Raw genomic sequence first — 23882 nt, forward strand, 5'->3', positions numbered from 1 at the left:
GGCACATGAGCATCTGTGTCGATGCGGGTTTCAAATATTTTAGGCATTTCTTTGTGTGTGGGTCTGCATGTGACTTGTGTTTATGGATGAGTGCATCTGCATGGGCAGGTAATCTGAAGCAAGTGTGTTTTGCAGTGAGAACATGCCTTTCCTTATTGGCTCAAGGTCCTTGAAAATCTGGAAGTTTTTTTTTGTCAATGTCTTCAATTGTCCTTTGAACATAAAAGAGTCAGCTTCATGGCCTGTGCCTGGATTTCCACAAAGTATGGACTCTGGCAGTGATTGTTTACCTTTCCTGAACTTCTACCTATTTCATAGTGAATTTCTTGCATGTGCCACAAACTGGCAAGTTTATTAAAAAATGGTATCATATCACGATCGTAAATTGTGGCATTGGAGTCGATCTGGTATCTATTACGACCCAAATTTTCTGGCCCCAAAAATCATGTTTTTGCATATACTCTGTACATAGGTTGAACCCTTTACCCTTTCAATGAGTGGGTTAAAGCATTCAGCTATGACATGCTATACCTATATTAGTCGTCAGCCTCAATTTTTCACCCCGCAAAAGCATATTTTACTTACTGGTTCCTTATAACTGTGCACAAGGGATCAAGCAGGCGATACAAGCTGTGTTACGACAATGCACTGCATTGTAAGATATGCCCACGCTTTGCATCAGATGCTAATAGCATTTCAAAATGGCGACCAACCACATCCATGCAGCGGTCCATGTTTATACTCAGCATGTTGACCTATTTAAGCCATATATTGTGTATAAGTTGACCCCATTTTTGGAGGGACTTTGAGGCCCCAAAGGTCAACTTATCTGTCAACATGTATGGTAAACTCCCTCACCCATATGTCCAGGGAACTCTGCCCCACCCCTGTGTTCTGTTAGAACTTCTAGATCTGAGCCAATTAACCCTTTAACCCCCATTCACTCTCAAGTTCCAAAATGATTCAGTGATAACTGCATTTGTGACAATGGTTATATTTTATTCCGTATAAACATGGTGGGACACATGCTAATGCCTGAGCAATAGTATCAAAGTATAACAGTTGCATCACCATATTATGCCCTGTGTGGAAGCACAATTTCTACATGAGGACCCCCAATGGCCGTGCCTAATGCACCACCCTCCATCAATGTGACACGTGCCTGGCAACCCATCCTTCCAGGAGAGTTCACCTGCAGGATGGTAACAAGGCCCTGGCTGAATACTTCTTCACCTTAAGTGCTCAGGGCACCCAACCCCCCCACCTCTCACCCACTCACTCGTGCCACCACCCCCCACCACACCACACATCCCCCCCACCCCAACCCCCGCCACCACCCCACTTCTTATCGTCTTTCCACTCAGCAAAGTTAATGGAGGCAGGTTTAACCCACTCATTGATTTTCTATGATTTGAGCTGTCCAGTTATAAAAGCTGTCATTTGGCTATCTGCCTTCGCAGGGCATGTTGGGTTCTCAAGGTCCCCGATGCCATTTGTTTATTCTACTCTTAGACCTTTATGAGTACTTGATCAAAGTAGGTAAAGCATACTGGCTTTGGCAACCAACCATAATATCTGGAATTCAATGCACCTCGTTTTCTCTGGTCCTTTAGCTGGGTCTCCTAAAGTCTACCAAGGTGTTATCTTTTGGACCTCACTCACACACACAGGCTGTCTGTACTTATTCTCTGCTAGCTGAAATTTGCCTTTTGAGCATTTAGTCCCTTTTAAACATTTGGTTAATGAAGGCCCAGGCCAAAATTTCCCACTGTGTCACCTGTCGAACATTTCCGGGCATATCACAAGCAGTATTAAAAACACAGCTCCATGTAAACATTATCATGTCACAATTAGTAAAAACTCAGTCTCTAAGCTATGTCTCATTAACTAGCAAGATAACCTGAAGCAGGGGATTTTCCAGGATTTTCACAGTTCTGGAGAGGTCTTTCTTGCATTGTGTGAGATCCTATTATAACTTATCCTCCATCAGTCAGGTTCATAACATGTTAATCTCAGAGTTCACATTAAGTCATTAAGCATACAGGAATTAAACAAACACTTAACTGCCATTACTTATAACAGAACCTTATAGGCGGAATTTTCTGCCTGTCAGACTGGCGGGCCCGACCAATCAATGGGCGTGGAGCAGATCACCGCCAATGAAGCGGGCCACACCGCCATTTTACGTGGGCAAGCCAATTAAGGCCCACCCAGCGTGACATCCGGCGGGAGGAAGTGTTATGCGCTCCCTGTGCGGGCGATGGGGATTCCCCAAAAGCGAGAGTGCGCTCTTTCATGCATGCGCACGAAAGAGCCCACATCTCCCTGAAGCTAAGTGCAGCCTCAGGGAGATTGTTTCCACTTTGAAAAATGTTAAAAATAGAAAAGAAAATTCCCTAACATGTCCCCCTAATGTCACACGAGATGGGACATGTTCATAAATTACTGATTAACTTTATTAAAATGTTTAAAACCCTGCATGAAACCTCATCCTGCCGGTGGATAAGGTTTCATGTTTTCTCTATTTGCCCGCCGGGTCTCCCGGCCTGCTCGCCAACGTTAAGGGTGGATGGGCAGGTCCTTTAATTGTTTAAATGATCATGTCAATGGCCTCAATTGGCCATTGACAGTTCGGCAGATCCGCAGCCAATTTTGCTGCTCTAAACCCAAGAATTTCCTTATATATTTTTTCATTACTTCCTCTAGATACAAATTTAAATGATTTTGCATTACCCAATACAGCGTTATGTAAAATGATTTTAATGAGCCTCTTCCAGTATCCCTTATCAATAAAGTTGTAAAGAATTATTTTTCTTTCATTCACTGAAACTTCACTACCTCATTATCCTATTGATTGTTTCACAATTGCTGGTATTTTACCAAGCGAGAGTTCCCACTACAAATCTGTACCATTCCACACAAAATTCCTGATTCAAAAAAGGATGATGTGTTCACAGATGCTTCCTCCTGCCAATGATTTATTGACAAATGATCAAATCTCATTAAAATACATACACTTTTTGTCTTTCCATTTATTCTCTAAACAGATTATTGTTTTAAAGATCAGGCTTAATCCAACAATTTGGAAAGTTAGTGGCTCACAGAATCTTAAAGACACAAAAGTAGGCCATTCGGCCCATCATGTCTACACCGGCTCTCCAAATGAGCATTATGACCTAGTGCCATAACCCTGCATTTTCCCCGTATCCCTGCACCTTGTTCCTTTTCAAATAATCACCTAATGTCCTCTTGAATGCCTCAATTGAACCTGTCTCCACCACGCTTCCAGGCAGTGCATTCCAGACCCAAACCACTCGTTGTGTGAAAAAGTTTTTTCTCACGTCATATTTGCTTCTTTTGCAAATACATTAAATCTATGTCCTCTCGTTCTTGATCCTTGAGTGGGAACAGCTTTTCCCTATCCACTCTGCCCTGTCCCATCATGATTTTGAAATTTCTATCAAATCTCCTCTCAGCCTTCTCCTCTCCAAGGAAAACAGCCCCAACCTCTCCAATCTATCCTCATAGCTGAAGTTCCTCATCCCCAGTACCGTTCTTGCAAACCTCTTCTGCACTTTCTCCAAAGTGCCTGCAGTTTAGCCAATTAGGGCATTATCCCCTTTAAAAAATCTGATATTTCTAATCAGAATTTTATTAATGGTATCAGGTGATAAGAATCAAAGAGAAAAAAAACACATTGTCTTAAAACTGCAAAGACAATTTTCGCTCCCTTCTTGTCAAAGATTAAAAATCCTGCTAAAGGTGTGGTTGATGAGGAGAATACAAGGCTCAAAGAGATTAGTGCAAAATGTGAAATCTATATAAAATATATAGGAGGGCACTTATTGTAAGCCTTTCATTGGCATGTGACTTTAATAAGGTAGTTGCCATGGATCTAAAGGTCTGAGACAAAGACAGAAATATTTTCATTTTACACTTGATAGACATGGCAACCAGATTTAATCTTTCAACTGCAATACATGGCAAGGACAAAAGGACAATTGTACGTAAGGTCATAGAGAAATGAATACGGTTCGGATTTTGAGCACCAGCTAAGTTTCTGACTGATAATGGAGTCAAATTTGTTGATGACGCATTTAAAGACATGTGAAAATACGAACACTGTGGTTATCAATGCTGCAGCTCAACGTACTTTCAGCAATGGACTCTGTGAAAAAAAATCTTGTGATAATGGCAGAAATGCTGCACAAAATCTCAGCAGATCAACCAAATTGCAAGTTGACAACTGCATTAGCACAGCAGAATTTGCTTCAGATAGTTGGAGCCTATAATCCATTTCAGTTGGTCTATAGGAAGAATCTCAAATTACCTACACTGCTGGGCAACTGTCCCCCAGCCCGAGAGGGGACTACGGTTAGTTCAATTTTTCTGCTTATTTGAATGTCATACATGCAGGGAGAAGAACTTTTCTCAAGGCTGAGATCTCTGAGAAAATTCTCTGAGGTAGACTTTAATTCTGGGGAATTGGTGTATGACAAAAGAGGAACATAAGGAATGGAAAGGTCCTGGTAAAGTAATAGGGCATGAGGGTAAGACAGTGGTTATCAAATAGGTAATCAAACTATTAAGGTTCATTCCTCACAGTTAACCAGGATTGATTACAGGGTGGTAAAAGGAGGAGTAGGGCTGATTAGGGACCGAAAAAGGAATTTACACATGTCCATGGCTGAGGTATTAAATGAATATTTTGCACCCATCTTTACCAAGGAGGTAGATGTTACCCAGGCCATGGTGACAGACGAGGAAACTCTGTCACTAGAAGGGTTCAAAATTGATAAAGAGGGAGTGTTGAATAGACTGTCAGTACTTAAAGTTGACAAGGAACCTGAACCAGATGAGATGCATCCAAGGATATTGAAGGAAGCGAGGGTAGAAAGTGCAGGGGCACTGGCCATAATCTTTCAGTCTTCCCTAGACTCAGGGAGGTACCAGAGGACTGGAGAATTGCAAACATTATGCCCTTGTTCAAAAAAGATTGTAAGGATAAGCCCAGCAATTACAGACCAGTCAGTTTAACTTCAGTGATGGGCAAGATTCTAGAAACAATTATTCGGGATAGAATTAGTAGTCATATGGAAAAATATGGTTGATATGGAAGAGCCAGCATGGATTTCTAAAGGGGAAATTGTGTTTAACAAACTTGCTGGAGTTTTTTGAAGAGGTAACAGAAAAGGTCAACAAGGTAGTGTTGTTGTTTTATTAATAGGGACATAGAGGGTAATGGTGTACATGGACTCTCAGAAGGCATTTGACACCATGCTACACAACCAACTTGTGAGAAAAGTTATTGCTCATGGAATAAAAGGGACAGTAGCAACATAGGTACAAAATTGGCTGAAAAATAGGAAGCAGAGAGTAATGGTCAATGGATGTTTTTCGAGCTGGAGAAAGGTTTGTAGTGGAGTTCCCTAGGTGTCGGTTTGGATCCTTGCTTTTCCTGATATATATTAATGATCTAGATCTTGGTGTGCAGGGGACAATTTCAAAGTTTGCGGATGATACGAAGCTTGGGGGTGTTGTGAACTACAAGGAGGATGGTGTGGAACGTCAAGAGGACACATAGACAAGTTGATGGAGTGGGCAGATAGGTGGCAGATGAAGTTAAATGCCGAGAAGTGTCATGTGGTGCATTTTGGTAGGAAAAACATGGACAGACAATATAAAATATGGGATGAAATTTTGAAGGGGGTGCAAGAGCAGAAAGACTTCAGTGTATATGTGCATAGATCATTGAAGGTGGCAGGACAGGTGCAGAGAGCAATTAATAAAGCATATAGTATCCTGGGCCTTATTAATAGGGACGTAGAGTACAAGAGCAAGGAGGTTATGCTGAATTTATATAAGACACTCGTTCAACCTTAGCTGGAATATTGTGTACAGTTCTGCGCACCAATGTGTTCACATCCTTCCTATAATAGTGCAGAAGAGGTTTACAAGAATGGTTCCAGGGATGAGAAACTTCAGCTATGAGGATAGATTGGAGAGGTTGGGACTGTTCTCCTTGGAGAGAAGGCTGAGAGGAGATTTGATAGAGATGTTCAAAATCATGAGGGGATTGGACAGAGTAGATAGGGAGAAGCTGTTCACACTCGTAAAAGGATCAAGAATGAGAGGGCACAGATTTAAAGTGATTTGCAAAAGAAGCAAATATGACATGAGAAAAACTTTTTCACGCAACGAGTGGTTCGGGTCTGGAATGCACTGCCTGGTAGTGTGGTGGAGGCAGGTTCAGTCAAGGCATTCAAGAGGACATTAGATGATTAATTGAATAGAAATAATGTGCAAGAGTACGGGGAAAATGCAGGGCAATGGCAACAGGTCATAATGTTCATTCTGAGAGCTGGTGTAGACATGATGGGCCGAATAGCCTCCTTCTGTGCCATTAAGATTCTGTGATTCCGTGATTACAAACTCTCAGAATCTAAGCAGCTTATAGAAAGTGATCAGGCACCCTGTACCTCACGTACTCAAGTGTTTTGTGATGACAGTCCTGAGAAACAGAATACAACAGATCAGGGGCTGGATGGTGATATTTTGAGCGATCATGATGCACAGGGCAGGGCTATCACATCCAAACGCCACGTGCTTTAAATGGGGCCTTGGGTGACAAGTGTTCTAGAAGAGCCCAGTGAACAGAGGGATGGGACTATTGTGGAACGTGCTGGAAAAGCTACTGGCAAGTTTAAATACAGGTTAAATGTTCAAGGCGATGGCCAAGAAGTGAGGTCCATTGACTGGCAGAATGGGGTAAAATAATGGAAAGTAAGAAAGCCCAGTGAGAGTTCTAATAGTGGGTGTGAGAGTGAATCTTGTGTTACAAAATGGCCACGTACTGGAGAAAGGGTATCTGACCACGTGAGAGTGAGATCTTACAGTAGTCATCCCGAAAGACATTGAAGTGCAAACAGAGGCCGCAGCTAAAATAGATTACACAATGAAAGTAGGGCCACAGAACAGTCTTGAGTTACGACTAGAAGCTGAAGTCCCCATGACCGAAGTTTAGGTGACTGCAAATAAACAAAGAGTAAACTAATAAGGGAGGCAAAACAAAAGGGATTACATACTGGAAGGAATTTGCAGTTTATTCTGAAGTACAAGATAGAAGACAGCCAGCCCTGTCGCATGGATGGACATGTATGGAAACGGTCCTCGCAAATGGGACTTATAAGACTAAAGCGAGACAAGCTGCTTGGAATTTTGAAGAGCTACTGGTTGAAACAGATGTTAAGAGTACACTCTACCACATTGGGAAAAGTAATTCTGAAAGTCTTTTTTAGCTCTTTTGGCCCCATATTCATGGGAGCATTGATCAATTGACATAAAAGCCACATTTTTGCATGGTGATCAATTTCAGGCAGAAAGGCTTTTGAAACCGCCTAGAGGCGAGCAATCCAGAAGTGAAATTCTGGGAACTAAACAAATGCATTTTAGGCCTGAATGATGCCTCGAGGGTGTGGTATTTTTCAGTGAGATCTGTTTTGCTGAAAGTAGGCTATGTTCAACTAAAAGCAGATCCTGCAATGTTTTATTGTCATCAAAAAGGGAAATTTTCAGCATCTTCATGATGCATGCTGATGATTTCTAATGGGGTGGTACAGTGGAATTTTAGAAATGTGTTACTAACAAGATTAAAGTGGAATTTAAGATTGGAAGTTGGGTTTCAGTGGCTTTAAATATATTGGTTTAAACATTAAGCAGAATTGGTCAGGAGTAACTAATTCTATTGTCACCGCATCAAAATTGAGTTAAACGTCCTCACTTAACAGGCAAAAGCTGAAGGATATTATTATGAGAGTGTTATGAGAAGTGAATAGGATTAAAATATTGATAGACCTCCGGGCCATCAAATTAACCCTTTCCATACACTGATCTACACCGATACAGATACAGCTCCATTGGTTTAAATGTGCTTTCAATCTGGGTCTTTCTTGCTGAGCAGAACGCACTAGCTACATGTTGGAAGTTCTGGTTTTCTTTGTAAGAATAGAATATACACAACAGTGGGATCAAGATTATTTCTCTTCCTTGGCTGCCGCCTCTATAGTATAATGTCTCACACTACTAAATGGCGCAACTTAAGAGGCTTGGCATTTTTATCAATATCAATCAGAGCAAAATACGGAAAGAGTTTCTCAGTGGATGTGTCAGTGTAAGTGAAGAGATGAGACATGTCATCAGCATTGTAAAATGACAACTGTCCTCCCTCGTGGTCCAGGTAAACTCCGATGGTCCTGGGTTTCACACTTAATTTAAGAATCTCATCAGTCTCATATTCATCTCCATTTGTCAACGACAGAGTCCAATATCCATTTTCAGGGAAAGGATTGATTTCCCCCTTTCGATTGGCTGACTCAGTGGCCACACCAATAAGCCAGTCAGGGATGTCCCCTACTTCCACCTCCCAGTAGTGTTTCCCTAATGTGAATCCCTCTGATCCCAGGACACAGGGATACTCATCAAATCTTTCTAGATTATTCAAAAGTGGTACTTCCATGTCACCGAGTTTCATGCTGGTCAGGTTGTCAGACAAGATAAGCTGAGGATGTGCTGTGTTTGGGTCGAGAGTCAGTGGCACTGGAACTTGGAAGAAATAAAAATAACAAAGTTAAACGTGACACACTAACAAATACAAACAATGGTTATTCATTTTTAGTTTACATGTAGGTAATTCTCATTTAATAGAAAATATGTATTTCCCATTATAAATGAATATTTCTATAATTCACATTTCTTGTGGAAATTAACTTGGGTTTAAAATGGGCATTATTGGATCTGTTATAGGCCCCAACCAACTTCAATAGGACAGAGTATTGAACTCCATGTATAGCAGGTGGCTGATGCCCTAAGGCCTGTTTCATGTCCCTGCTTGAGACAGGCTTTTGAAATTAAGAGAACAAATTCCTATTTCTTTACTTTGCACTGAATTTACAATGATGCGGAAAATCACTTTTCTACAACCTACTACATGTGCAAAGTTTGAGCTCCTGAAGATAAAGAATATTGGGGATTGTGACAATTAGAATTTTGAACACCCTATGGTGGAGGTTTGTCCAGATTGTGGTGCTAGGTGGGCAATAATCCATGGACCAACTGTGATACACCTGGCCCAATATTCAATTCCATTCAAATCAATGCAGTCAGTATCTGAGCAATGTACTCACAGACACGGTAAGTAGCAAGTTCCTTCCTCCTAATTTAAACATATCACAGCCATTTTACATTAGGTTAAGCCGGTGCCATTTGGTAAATAGTAGGTCATGCCTCACCAGGAGAGATGATCTCTTTCATTTCTTTCCATATTGCATACAGTAAAGGTCCTCTGAACTCGCCCAGTGTCAGGACATTGAATCCCACCGTATCTTCATCATGTTCTTCAGATCCACTTCCACTTCCTTCACTTCCGCTTTCTTCACTTTCATCATCATCATCATCATCATTTTCATCATCATCTTCATCATCAGCATCATCTACATCACTTCCCTCCTCTCCTTCATTCCCAAGGCATCTGAATTGGGTTGACAAATTGATTTAACTTCTGAAAATAATGTCATATCTTCATTATGTATAAAATTATGGGTCTAAATCATACACACCTTTCTGGCAATCTTTTCATTTCCTGTATACAAAAAATAAATAAAATGTGAATTATATTGTTTTAGTATATGACACAACTTCTACTTCACAATCACTGGGTAAGAACTTGTGATAAGCTCTACTGTGAAATCTGAATAAATGGTTCTGGCAATGTGAAACTAGACATCTTGGTAGCAATAAAGCATACTGGACATTCACCCAGGTACCAGCTCCTTTGCATATGAATATTTATCTGTAATATATTTATTTATGAACTGTCCAGAGAGAGCCAACACTGATTTGTAATGGTTAAGTGACATGTAGCTTACCTAACAGAATTTTAATAGGAGGTTACTGACATGCTAGGTGAGGAGTGACTGTAGGCACTATTTACATGGATTCCCTGTTGGCATTCAGTAAAGTTCCATACAAGAGACTATTAGAAAATATGTAAGTGCATGAATCTGGAAGAACCTATTGAGATGGACAGGGGATTTGATTAGTGACTAGGAGACAGAGAATCGGGATAATGTGTCTATATTTAAATTGTCAGGGTGTGACTATTGTTTTTTTCACCATGGGTCTGTACTAGAGCCTGAGCTTTTTATCACATTTCTCACTGACATAGATGAAGGAATGAAGATCCATATATTCAAGCTTGCTGACAGCACTAAATTATGTGGCTCTGGAAGCAGTATGGCTGGGAGCAGGAAATTGCATTGGGACATTGGTAGATTAAGTTAGTCGACTAAACTGTGATAGATGGAGCTCAACGTGAGGAAATATGAGATCATCCACTTTACACCCGATAAAGATAAATGCAAATATTTTGAAAATAGTGAGAAACTAGGAACCAGATGATCAGAAAGATTTATGGACCTATGTACAGAACTCACATAAAAGTTAGCAGAGAGGTAGAAAACAATTTAAAAGCCTAATGAAATGTTGGCCTTTATCTCCAAGGGGCTTCAATACAAAGGAAATTATGTTACACTTATATAAAGCTTTGGTTAGATCCCATTTACAGAATTAAGTTCAGTTATGGGCAAAGCATCTCAGGACAGATATATTTGTTTTGGAGCAGGTGCAGCACACATTCTCCAGGATGATAATGGAGCTAAATGGGCAAATTATGAGGACTTAATCGTGGTGTTCAATATGAGTACATGATTTGAAAGGGTAGACAGCTCAGAACAAGGAGACATAACCATAACATTGATATTGACAGATTTCTGTTAGGCAAGGATGTTAAGGGTCAAGCAGCCAATGTGCATGAATGGAGTTAAGTTGCAGATCAGCCCTGATCTAATTGAAGAGGCTCTCGGGGATGAATGGTCCACCCTGGTTCCTGTGTTCCTATTTGTAATCTCACATCTGCACTCATTTCCTGCATACCACATTTTACTTCATACTGACATGTTTTGGCACATTTCTATGTCACTTTTCTATTACAAATTCCTACATCCATATTTATAAGGGAATCCCCCCCATGTAAATGAGTCACACTGTATTTCCACCCTCCTTCCAGCGATGGCACTGCAGCACCTCCATTTTGTAATACCCAGTATCTCAGCCTGTACAGTGGAGAAATTCCTAGCCTCTGAAACATTCACTTCGTCTCAAATTGGTCTAATTGGCGTGGTTTAATTATAAAGAATATTATTAACTATTGATAATGCATCACCTTAAAATAGGATTGAATTACACCTGGAGGTCTTGTGGCGCAGTGGGTAGTGTCCCTGCCTCTAAACCAGAAGCTCTGGGTTTGAGTCTCACTCCAGGACTTGATGGTCAAGGAAGGTGTGTTTATAACATCACAAACCAGGCTGAGTGTCAACCTGTATGTCCTTCCAACATGTGCCAATGGCAGGCGGCAAGAGTGGGAGAGATTACTGGTCAGCGATGTGATGGAAGGAATATTGGAGCGTCTACCATCCAGACTACAAAAACTGTATGCTGCTGCAACAACCTGGACTTCCTGAGTGAACTGTAATACCACCAAAGCATGGGCCAGTGTTTATTGCACTGTAACCCTGCTGCACCAGAAATCCACATTGCTAGGTTGGTTTTGACAGTTTCTCTGGAGAAACTGCAGATTTCAGTTTGTGTTTCACCTAGTCCACAGCAATTCATGGCCATGATAATTTTAATAGCTAGGCCTCATTACATCAGCAGTCCATTGCCCAACTGAAAGCAGTTGCTGGCATCTGGGAAATTAGCTGCCCTCAACCACATATTGGCACTTGGGCATTTGTCAGGTGGTGTTTGGAGGCTTGTGGTCGGGGAGGGAGGCATCTGGAATAACGGGGCCTAAGTTTCCCTTGTGAGGCTAAAGCAGAGCACTTCTGAAATTTACTTCACCTTTAGCAATCCAACATCTTCACCTAGTGGGAAATCAGCAGCAATGTTGCTGCTCATAAGGGCATTTCTAATGGGGCTGATTATATCATTAGATGCCTATTAACAGAGGGGAAATAAGATCCCACTGGCTTTGGGAAAACAGCCTGCCACCTGTCCAGGGGCATCTGTTAAAACGGAAAATAACCAAATCTTGGTGGCTTTCCAGCAAATGAGCAACTCAGGAGATTTTAACTGCCTACCCGCAAACTTCCGCTGAATGGATATGGTTAAAATTTCTCCTCCTTGGATTTCTCCCAATATTTTGAACTATATTTTGATTGCACATGCTCCCATCTTCCTATCCAAAAAGCCCAGTTTCAGCTTCCAATCTCTATATATTTGTTTTCTCTTCAATAAACTTGAATGTTTCCATAAATCTCAAGTGCACTTAACATTTACTGACCACACCCAGATCTGGTCAGCCTCTCTATTTAGTCGAGACTCTTGAGACAGTTTCTGGATGTAGGATTCCCCCAACTGTCCTCATGATGATGTTTGAAGACACTGTTTCCTCACTTATTTACCAACATCCTCCTTAAATGGTCTGTTACCATTTAGCATGAACATCAAGAACCTTAAAATATTTAACCTGGATTAAGAAACTGGAATGTCTCAATTACTAAATTCTCAATGTGAAATTATCATGCAATTCCTTCTTTGTGTTGAGTCAAACAAACTGACCTAAAGTAACAGCGAAGGCGTGTAAACTGTCTGTAAATTGGGGTGGCCAGAATATATCAGGGTTTTTAATCCTGGTCACTATCATTAACTGAAGGTATGGATAATTGCCATTTCACTGCAGCCCAGAAATATACTGGAGCTCACATAGACTCAAGCGTGAAGATCTGCTGACCTTTGGCAGTACCAATACTTAGCAAAATGTGATACAGTTGGCTGTGATAGATACTCACTTCCACATTATCTGCAGATTTGCATTATAATCATGTGAAAACATGGCCACTTTAAAAAACAGAAGAACTTGTCCCTTAACATTATCACCTGATCCCATTGATGATTTAAGGTGTCTACAAGAGCAGGTGTGGTTCTGGTTTGTAAAGTGTTACCTTGAGAAAAATGATGTTGTCTTGCTGGTCAATGACAGCTTGAAGGTTAGATATATCCTCTTCAAGGGGCTTTAATTCTTCATCAATCACCGCTAAATTTGTCTCCATTAATTGAAAATCTTCCTCTCGTTGCATCCTGAGTTCTTCAATTAAGCAAGTTTCTTTGTCTTGAAGATATTGGTGAATTTTGGCAAATTGTTTGGAGATGTGTTGCTCCAGGGTTCCTGTGAGTTCCTAAGTTGGTGAGAGATAACATAAGAAATAGGTTGTATAACAGTCACACAGTATTGGGTGGTAGTGCTAAACTGGTGGCATCGCATTGGCCACCTGTTGATATTAAGTTCTGTTGAAGACTAGAAATGGAGATAGAGTGTAACAGTCAACAATACGATACTGCCAATTCAGCACTACAGCCCAAGAGAGATTTCAACACAGCAGTGTCTAAAGGTTAGACTAATTGGACTTACATCCAGTTCTGAAATCTTCTCCTCCTGCTGACGTTTTAATTCACTTTTGCATTTCTTTCTGTCCTCCAAAGAATCTAAGGAGGATTGCAGCTGGACCTGACAATGAAAGCAGATCATTCAAAACTCATCCTTTTTCTAATTTGTTTCTTTGTTGTTTTTAAATAGGTGGAACTTAGAATGGGGGCAATGCATTAATTTAGCTTCAATCTCAAATATCAGAGGCACAAAGTGTGACTACCAAGTGATGATGTTAACTAGGAAACTGGTTAATATAAATATACTTTCCCAGCCAGAATGGAGATAAAAGAAAGGCTTGATTTTAAACAGTGCTTTACCTAACCACACGGCATTCAGAGAACTTTACAGACAAAGAAGTACATATGAGATTTAGTCACTGTTGTAATGTAGTAAATGCAGCAGCCAACTTCCAAACAGGGTGACCAACAGTTGGGGAAAAAAATTGAGCAACACTTTGGCACGGGAGATTGTATGACTAGGGTGGAGGTGGTGGGGCGGGGTGGGGGGGGAGGGGGGTGGTGGGGGGGAGGTGGGGGGGGGAGGGGGGAGAGGGGGGTGGGGGGTGGGGTGGTAGGTGCTACTCAGCCCAGCCTGTGAGATTTGGGTTGGTAGTGGGGTATGCTTGTGAACCTTCTAGCCAGGAGAAGGTTGCTGGCTAGCCCGAGATGGCAGTGCATACTGTACATGCCCTAAAAACCTTCAAAAATACAAGGCACACTATATGCCTGCAGCAAGCAACCCAGGATATGGGACAATCGCCTCAAATATAGGGCAGTCCCATAAAATTCGGGATGGTTGGTCAGCCTGCTTGCACACTCCAAACTTTCACAAGCAGCAATGTGATAATGACCAGATAACCTGTTCTTGTGATGCTGATTAAGGGATAAATTGTTAATGTCTTGTCAATTACATTATTAAGGTTAAGAGAAAAAGGTGATGAGTACTACATGTCTTTGAGCACATATAAATAGGGGGCAGCTGGGACACTGGGTTGTGTGGGAGGTGAGCTGTGAGACTGAACAAGTCAATAAACTCGCTCAATGAAGAGAACTCAGTGCTTTTGTTTCAGCTTCAACAACTGGCTTGGATCCTGTTAACAGCAATGTTGGTTGTGATCCCAGGGATAACTCCTCAGCTTTTCATCACAACAGTGTCATGGGTTCCTTTACATCCACTTGGGAGAGCAGATGGGGCCTTGGTTTGACATTTCATCTGAAAGACTGAGAAACATTCCCTCAGTAGTGCACTGGACGTCAGCCTTTATTTGTCTTTTTAAGTTCTGGCGTGGGTATCGAACCCACAACCTTATAATCCAGGAGCTCTCAACTGAACCACAAATTGAATAATTTTCCCCACCAATCGCAACAGGACAACAATCATGACTGGATCCATGCTGTAAGTGACTGAGATTGATGTACACATAATGTGTTTTTATGTAACCATCTTCTACTCATAAAATGTTGCTCGAGAACTCTGTGCTTTTATTCCATTTAGTTCATAAATTGTTCTATAAATACTCTTTTTGGACACTGTAGAGTGTTTGCCTTTATATAGTATATTCAACTACAGTATAAACAGATCTTGTTTACTGAGTAAATAGGCCTTGTTTCCTCATAGTCTTACTTGTAAGTCCCACTCAGCTACCAACTCAATGATTGAATGGTGTCAGTAAACCCTTTGGAGATTTATTAGAGGTAATGACACAATGATTTAGGAGGGATTTGACCATCATGAGCTAACAGTCTGCTGCTAGACTCTTCAGACAGGCCAGAAGCACATCATATAAAACAGTGTGCACTGCCAGCCCAGAATCTGCAATCTATTCAACTCAGTGAACTTCTATAACTTTGAAGGATTGTGAGGTAGTTAGAACAGCGGAAAGCAAAGCATGGGGCTGAGAGAATGTTGCTAAACTGGAAATGGCAGATGGTGTTCTGAAGAAATTGGTGTTGCTGAAGACACCAAATTATACAAGAATTCCCAAAGGTCATGGGTGTGGGTAGGCCATCAGGAAAGGCAAAAAGTGTCAGATGCAGTTAAAGGAACAAAATCCAACATAGTACACGCTCCAACTATTTATTGGAAACTGAAATGTGCTAAAGTGGAGCCTCGGAGAAGAATGGTGTGTGGTTCTAGAGGTTATTAAAGCAACAGTGCTAATAGATTGAAGGGTAAAACAACGTCTTTGGTTTTGTGTTGATGGATGTACAGTACAAAACAATTAGGCAACATTGAACTTCAGCTGCAATTTCTGTATTTTGTGCCAGATTAAGGACCCAATTACAAGAAGAACATTAATTCATAATTCATTGGCAAAGGGGCAATGTGGCATATATGAGGAGGTTAACAGGGATGAAGCATTACAGTTGTGAATAGAAACTCAAGAGTTTTGGGCAATTTTCACAGCAGCTTCAACAGAACACAGAAATAGCTCTTCTACATTCCAAAAGGTTACAGTGGTAAACTAATACAATTGCCTCCACTGCTAGTCCAGACAGTGAAAAGACGATGGAAATGGAAGATAATCTCATAAACTGAGCTTGAAAATGCTTTGCTCCGAGTGTTGTCTGAATGTTTTAAACCAATTAAACTGGGTTTAAAACAGTTTGTAGATGTACACCCGACATGTGTGCCACAGAACTCCAGACCAGCAGTCGGTGATTTTTCATCAATTGACTTGAAATGATAAAGATATCAAAAACCACTCGGATATTCAGACACTTACGAATAAAATAATATGTCAAGTTGGACAAACACCGAGTACTTCTCACGTGTAGCACCATTGAATAATACAGCACAGGAGGAAGCCATTCAGTCCATCTTGCCAACGCCAGTTCTTTAAAAGAGCTGTTCAATTAATCCCATCTCCCAACACATTCTCCGTATTCCTGCAAATTTTCTTCCTTCCCTTTATTTATCCACTTCTCTTTTGAATGCTACAGTTAAACATTCTTCCACTGGCCTGCCAGTCAGTGCATTCCAGATCACAACAACTCTCTGTGCAAAAAAAAAACATCTCCTCATCTCTCCTCTGGCTCATTTGCCAATTTCCTGATAACTGGAAATGATTTACATTTTAAAGTATGGATTACAATATCACGTCAGTGAATTTAAGTAGGGTAAGGGCATTACTAGGAAGTTAAGAGAGCCACATATATGGAACCTTAAGGAAAATTTGTATGTTGCCAAAATAGTGCTAGAACAACCATTTTGATGTCTCAATGTGTAAATCATACACTGCCATGTAATTTTTCTGGGTCATGGTATAACTCTTGATATGGAGTGAGCTTGGCTGGGGTACAATCAGTGCAGGCAGCAATGGAGGGATGCCAAGAGTAATATATTGGAGCAAAGGATTCCAAAATCCACACTAGTCAAACAGCAGCTGAACTTTAGGACAGGATTCTTATATTCCTCAATCTAATGAGGGTCATTGAAAGAATACATTATCCCTGAATAAAAACTTCCGAAGTATGACAGCACATTGGTAACTCCATCTCAACAGACTAACTCCATACAGGAGGCTGTGCAAACTAAGCAGTAAGGACAGGAGTTAGGCAAAAGTCTTTAAAAAAAAAGGGCTGTTTGATGATGAAAATACTTAGATAGGAAGTGGTTGAGATAGGACCTGTTGCAGCTTTAATTGGTAGCTAAATCTCAACAGACTAACCCCATACAGGAGGTTGTGCAAACAAAGCAGTAAAGACAGGGGTTAGGCAAAAGTCTTTAAACAGGGGTAAAAACAAAAAGCTAAAAGCTACTACGGATGCTGGAAATCCAAAACAAAAACAGAATTACCTGGAAAAACTCAGCAGGTCTGGCAGCATCGGTGGAGAAGAAATCAGTTAACGTTTCGAGTCTTCATGACCCTTAGGCAGAACTTCGGCAGTTCTGCCGAAGGGTCATGAAGACTCGAAACGTTAACTGATTTCTTCTCCACCGATGCTGCCAGACCTGCTGAGTTTTTCCAGGTAATTCTGTTTTTGTTCTTTAAACAGGGGGTTGTTTGACATAAGGAGTGGCTAAGGTAGGCCCTGTTGCAGATTCAATTGAAGGAGGAAATGCACTGTGCTGCTAATTGCATAGGGTGAGGCAATGGGAGTCGTTTTATTCAGTCTGGACAAACAGCCAATGTAGACACTCTAGCCAAATGGACCCCTGCCCTGCTGCAAGATGCTTTGTTTGGGGTACAAGGAGCCATGCAAAGTCCAAACCAGTAGTTTTAACCTGAATAAAGCAACGTAGGCATTGATAGGGTTTCCTAACATATATGCTCCAGTAAACAATTTATTTGAGTTAATAGTTTTCTTCTTCTATGTTACAAAGATTCATAAATGTATCCCTTCAAGATTTTCCCTATTCTATTTTACTCACTGAACAGTATTTATATCAGTCCTGTAATTATCCGTGTAACATATTTCTGCTTCTTGGCAAAGATTTGGCATTATACTATGACTTTATCTGTCATATCATACACTTTATTCAATATCTTTATAAATTCAGTTTCACTCATTTTATTTTTGTATCAAAGCACTTTGAGGTACTAAGACCTCACACTATATTTTTAAAAAGATACATATAGATATCCTTATGGCTAATCTAAAATTTAAAAAACTGAACAAAGATCCTGAAACTGGATCTGTCTGTAACTCCAGAGTAAAAGAAACCACATTGCATTTTTGGAAATCTCACACATATTTATCTCTGAGGAGCTACCAATGATCATCTGGTGACTGCACATCACAACTTCAAGTGGTTACACATCCTTTGTCAAAGGTAGTGGAGAGATGGGAATCATGTGACATGGGCCTATAGCTTGTGGAATTGCACAGCAAAGTCTGCTGTTTAACATCTGACTAGCAGGCAACACCAAAACAGCTCTGGCCCAGGTTGGACACCTGGCCCCATCTACACTGCCTCTGCTGGAAGTTCTGTGCTATTACCTGTAAGATAGGTACGCAGAGCTGAATCAATCTCATCATGTGAAATTAATGCTACTGGAAAAATGAATTCTAAACCATCGGTTTTCAGCCTGCCGACCTCTGTGAAGGAATACCTCATTGGACTTTGATTCTGGACTCTGGAACCCATGTGAAGCAATATTTCTTTTCTCTGTGGTCTACATACTGTAAATCTTTCATTTCTTTACCCCTCTCTTTACTATCTGAAGGTGAGGGGGGCATTGCAAACCCAATTTTCACATTGAGTTTGTGCAAATAAACTAACCTATTGAGTTCATCCTATCTCAAGTTTGACGTGGGGTTATTGATAGAAAATTGGATTGCACTAAAACTAGGTATTGGGAAATATGCCACCACTTATAAAAGGGGAAACAAATCAAATCAGCTTTCTGTTTATGGATGGGTGGTGAGAGGAGAAATTAGTGCTGTTTAAATTAACTCCCCTCCTGTCTGTAACAGCAGCTCATGTAAAATTATGCACTTGTGACATTACGCCACATACATAAATAAAAATGAATTTCTTCTGTGATATTGTTCACCACTCTTGTTGATGATGCACTCAGCTTATTCCACAGTAATCAGACTGTTTTTCTATTTATTAATTTCTTAACAGTCTTCGCCACTGTTCAAAGTACAAACCTACAAGCATACGAATTAGGAGCAGGGGTAGGCCATTTGGACCCTTGAGCCTGCTCTGCCAATCAATAAGGTCATGGCAGATCTGATTGTGGCCTCAACTCTGCTTTCCTGCCTATCCTCTATACGCTTTGACTCCCTTATCAATCAAGAACCTATCTACCTGTGCCTTAAAAATATTCAATGTCCCCGCCTCCACTGCTTTCTGGGGAAAAGGGTTCCACAGACAAAATGTGGCAAGCTGTTCAACTGCCCAATCGCTTCGGTGGGACTGGAGATCTTGTCGGCTGGAGGAGCCATAAAATTCTGCCAATGGAGAGGATTTTAGCACACTCTGCTACCCTTCCCCTGTAGTCTTATGTTTTTTCTTTTGGATAATTATCCAATTCCCATTTGAAAGCCACAACTGAACCAGCCTCCACCACACTCTTAGGCAGCAAACTCCAGATCCTAACTACTCACTGCATCAAACAGTTTTCCTCATGTCACCTTTTGTTCTTTGCCATGCACCTTAAATCATGTCATCTGTTCTCAGCCTTCTGTCAATGCCAGCAGTTTCCCATTTTCTACTCTGTCTAGACCCCTGAGATTTTCAAAACCTCTATTGAATCTTCAGTCAACCTTTGCTTTTCTAAGGAGAACAATCTCAATTTCCCAATTTATCTAAATAATTGAAGCTCCTCATCCCTGGAACCATTCTTGTAAATCACTGCTGCACCTTCTCTAACACTTTAATATCCTTCCTAAAGTGTGGAGCCCAGAATTAGAAACAATATTCTAGTTAAGGCTGAACGAGTGTTTTATAAAGGTTCATTATATCCTTTGTTTCTGTGCATTATGTTTCTATTTATGAAGCCTAGGATTCAGAATGGCTTCTCAGCAACTCCCTCAATCTACCCTGCCACCTTCAGTGATATGTGCCTATATAAGCCAGGTCCCTTTGCTCCTGGTAGAATTATGTCCTTTATTTTACATTGCCTCTCCTCCTTCTGCCTCTCCTCGTTCTTCCCACACCTCTCTGTATCAAATTTCATCAGCCAGGCATCCGTACATTCCACCATGTATCTATGTTCTCTTGAAGTCTACCTCCGTCCTTCTCACAGTTCACAATACTAGCAAGTTTTGTGGCATGTACATTTTTTTTTGAAATTGTGCCCTGTACACGCAAGCCTAGGTAATTAATATAAAGCAAGAAAGGAAGTGGTTCAAACATGGAACCTGGGCATCCACCACCCCCAGCCCCAATGGTTCGGCACCATCTGCACTCCCCTTTTCCAGGGCCCAGCCTGGGGGACCCCACTACATACCTGACACCAGTCCGAAATTTCCTGTCACTCAGCCAATTTCCTATCCATGCTGCCGCTGCTCCTTTTATCCATTCAATAAATACAAGTTGCTGCTTTCCTTAATGTGAAGTACGGGTGAAACAGGGCACACACAGTACATGGAGATAACACAAACAGGTGGATACATAGAAGGGGGCAAACAAAAATACCTACAGAGGTCTACATGCGGATATAAAGACAAGATAGCATTTAAAAAGGCCCAAAATATAGGGACAGTCAGATCATTACGTGTCAGTCCAGCCCGACGTTCGTGACAATCAAACCTGACAGTTCTTAGTTAAAAACATAAAGCTGTTTTCTTCTCCACCAATGCTGCCAGACCTGCTGAGTTTTTCCAGGTAATTCTGTTTTTGTTCTGACAGTCCTTAGTGTTCGCTTGCACCTTGTACAGTCTCTGTAATCATCTGCAGCGATCTTCAAAGTACAACAATTGCAGCAACATCCTGCACCATAAACTCAGGCCCATTTTAAAATCTTATTGCTACTGGAAAGACAGTCTTCCCAGTAAACATAATTAGTTCAACTGCCTCACTACTAAAGAACCAGAACATCATAACTTCTACCCGCGGTCCCCAAAACACGCCTTATGTCCCTTGCCTTGTACTTTTTCACCGCATCCCCAACAGGCAGGAAGCTGTGCTCCGAATGTGCGGGTGAATCTCTACAAATGACACAGATCAGGGACAGATCGTCCTCACAGAAGAGCTTCAGCTTCTCGTCGTGTTCCTCACAGTGAGACCCCACCGCCTCTCGGTCCAGCTTCAGATCCAGCTGTCGAGTTTTCTCACAGAGATTGGCCAACACCCTGGCACTTTTATAGCACTTCTGGGGGAAAACAGCACGACATTCCGGGCAGGACACGACCTCACTCTGGTTTTCCCAACACTTCTGGATACAGGATTTACAGAAGTTGTGATCACAGTCCAGCCGCACCGGCTCCACAAACAGAGACAGGCAGATGGAGCAGGTTAAATCCTCGGTCAGGGCTAAGACCTGCCTGTTGGCTGCCATGTCATCTGTTCTGGACTCCACGTTTTCACTTTCATTTCTTCATCGATTGCTGATCAAAGAACAATTGGCCAATACAGATTAACTCACACTGTCACGTGATACTATAGAACACAATAAGTCTTAAAGCTACAGTCACTACATTCCTTAAAGCTACAATTACTACACAGTTCATCTTTATCCGCTGTATCAACACCCTTCATGATTTTAAACTCTCCAATTAAATCTCTCTTTTACCTTTTCTGTTCTAAAGAGAAAAATAACAGCTTCTTCAGTCTCTCCACATCACTCATCTCTATTGCCATTCTAATAAATTCCCTCTGCATGCTCTCCAAAGCGTTGATGTTTTAAAAATGGCAACATGCAATTGTTTAAGATAAATTAAATTGTTGTCGCCAGCCTGTGTGAAAATAGATGAGTGTAATTGGATAAAATAATTGGAAAATAGATGAGTGCAATTGGATAAACGCTGTGGAGGTGTGGGGGGGGGCGGGGAGAGAAGTTGAGGGGGGGCGTGGTTGTGGAGATAAGCAAGCAGTGATAGGAGCAGATAATCAAAAAATGTCACAGACAAAAGGATCAAAGAGGTGTTGACGGTGGTGATATTATCTAAGAAAATGGTGGTGAAGTTGCCACTAGAGGGCGTCCACATCCCATTAATTGGGCAAGATTTCCCCAGACCACAGAAACCACTGCCATTTACCTTGGCTCCTCATGTCTTCTAGCTTACTCTGGACCTTCAGTTATGAAGCAACCTGTCTCAGAGCAAAACAAAAACAGAATTAGCTGGAAAAACTCAGCAGGTCTGGCAGCATCGGTGGAGAAGAAAAGAGTCGACGTTTCGAGTCCTCATGACCCTTCAGCAGAACTGATTATAGTTAAGAGAGGGGTGAAATATAAGCTGGTTTAAGGTGGGGGGGGTGTGGGGGGGGGTGGGGGGGGGGGTGGTGTCGGGGGGGAGGGGTAGAGAAGTTGAGGGGGGCGTGGTTGTAGGGTCAAGCAAGCAGTAATAGGAGCAGATAATCAAAAAATGTCACAGACAAAAGGATCAAAGAGGTGTTGAAGGTGGTGATATTATCTAAGAAAATGTGCTAATTAAGAATGGATGGCAGGACATTCAAGATACAGCTCTAGTTGGGGTGGGGTGGAAAAACTGACAAGGTATTAGTTGTAGATTTAAAAATAATGGAAATAGGTGGGAAAAGAAAAATCTATATAAATTATTGAAAAAAACAAAAGGGAGGGGGAAGAAACGGGGTGGGGATGGGGGGAGGGAGTTTAAGATCTAAAGTTGTTGAATTCAGTATTCAGCCCGGAAGGCTGTAAAGTGCCTAGTCGGAAGATGAGGTGCTGTTCCTCCAGTTTGCGTTGGGCTTCACTGGAACGATGCAGCAAGCCAAGGACAGACATGTGGGGAAGAGAGCAGGGTGGAGTGTTAAAATGGCAAGCGACAGGGAGGTTTGGGTCTTTCTTGCGGACAGACCACAGGTGTTCTGCAAAGCGGTCGCCCAGTTTACGTTTGGTCTCTCCAATGTAGAGGAGACCGCATTGGGAGCAATGAATGCAGTAGACTAAGTTAGGGGAAATGCAAGTGAAATGCTGCTTCATTTGAAAGGAATGTTTGGGCCCTCGGACGGTGAGGAGAGAGGAAGTAAAGGGGCAGGTGTTGCATTTTCTGCGTGGGCATGGGGAGGTGCCATAGGTGGGGGTTGAGGAGTAGGGGGTGATGGATGAGTGGACCAGGGTGTCCCGGAGGGAACGATCCCTACGGAATGCCGCCGGGGGGGGTGAAGGGAAGATGTGTTTGGTGTTGGCATCATGCTGGAGTTGGCGGAAATGGCAGAGGATGATCCTTTGAATGCGGAGGCTGGTGGGGTGATAAGTGAGGACAAGGGGGATCCTATCATGTTTCTGGAAGGGAGGGGAAGGCGTGAGGGCGGATGCGCGGGAGATGGGCCGGACACGGTTGAGGGCCCTGTCAACGAGCGTGGGTGGAAAACCTCGGTTAAGGAAGAAGGAGGACATGTCAGAGGAACTGTTTTTGAAGGTAGTGTCATCAGAACAGATGCGATGGAGGCGAAGGAACTGAGAGAATGGGATGGAGCTCTTACAGGAAGCGGGGTGTGAGGAGCTGTAGTCGAGGTAGCTGTGGGAGTCGGTAGGCTTGTAATGGATATTGGTGGACAGTCTATCATCAGAAATTGAGACAGAAAGGTCAAGGAAGGGAAGGGAAGTGTCAGAGATGGACCATGTGAAAATGATGGAGGGGTGGAGATTGGAAGCAAAATTAATAAATTTTTCCAGGTCCAGACGAGAGCATGAAGCCGCACCGAAGTAATCATCGATGTACTGGAGAAAGAGTTGTGGGAGGCGGCCGGAGTAGGACTG

General features: G+C 41.8%; 1 protein-coding gene across 2 annotated transcripts; it reads right to left on the reverse strand.

Annotated features, from left to right (window-relative positions):
• Positions 1 to 3842: 3842 nt before the first annotated feature.
• On the reverse strand, positions 3843 to 21561 carry LOC144695812 (zinc-binding protein A33-like). Of its 2 annotated transcripts, XM_078566821.1 has the most exons (6): positions 21084 to 21561; positions 13526 to 13621; positions 13059 to 13292; positions 9615 to 9637; positions 9288 to 9526; positions 3843 to 8601 (listed from the first exon to the last, which is right to left on the reverse strand). In XM_078566821.1, the coding sequence occupies exons 1-6, from the start codon at positions 21495 to 21497 to the stop codon at positions 8075 to 8077; spliced, it is 1533 nt and encodes a 510-aa protein (XP_078422947.1). In that variant the 5' UTR covers positions 21498 to 21561; the 3' UTR covers positions 3843 to 8074. The 2 variants fall into 2 exon arrangements, with proteins under 2 accessions (XP_078422947.1, XP_078422948.1); XM_078566822.1 differs by lacking the exon at positions 13526 to 13621.
• Positions 21562 to 23882: the final 2321 nt, after the last annotated feature.

Source organism: Cetorhinus maximus, chromosome 21 (assembly GCF_964194155.1).
Source record: "Cetorhinus maximus chromosome 21, sCetMax3.hap1.1, whole genome shotgun sequence".
Classification (NCBI taxonomy): Eukaryota; Metazoa; Chordata; class Chondrichthyes; order Lamniformes; family Cetorhinidae; genus Cetorhinus; species Cetorhinus maximus.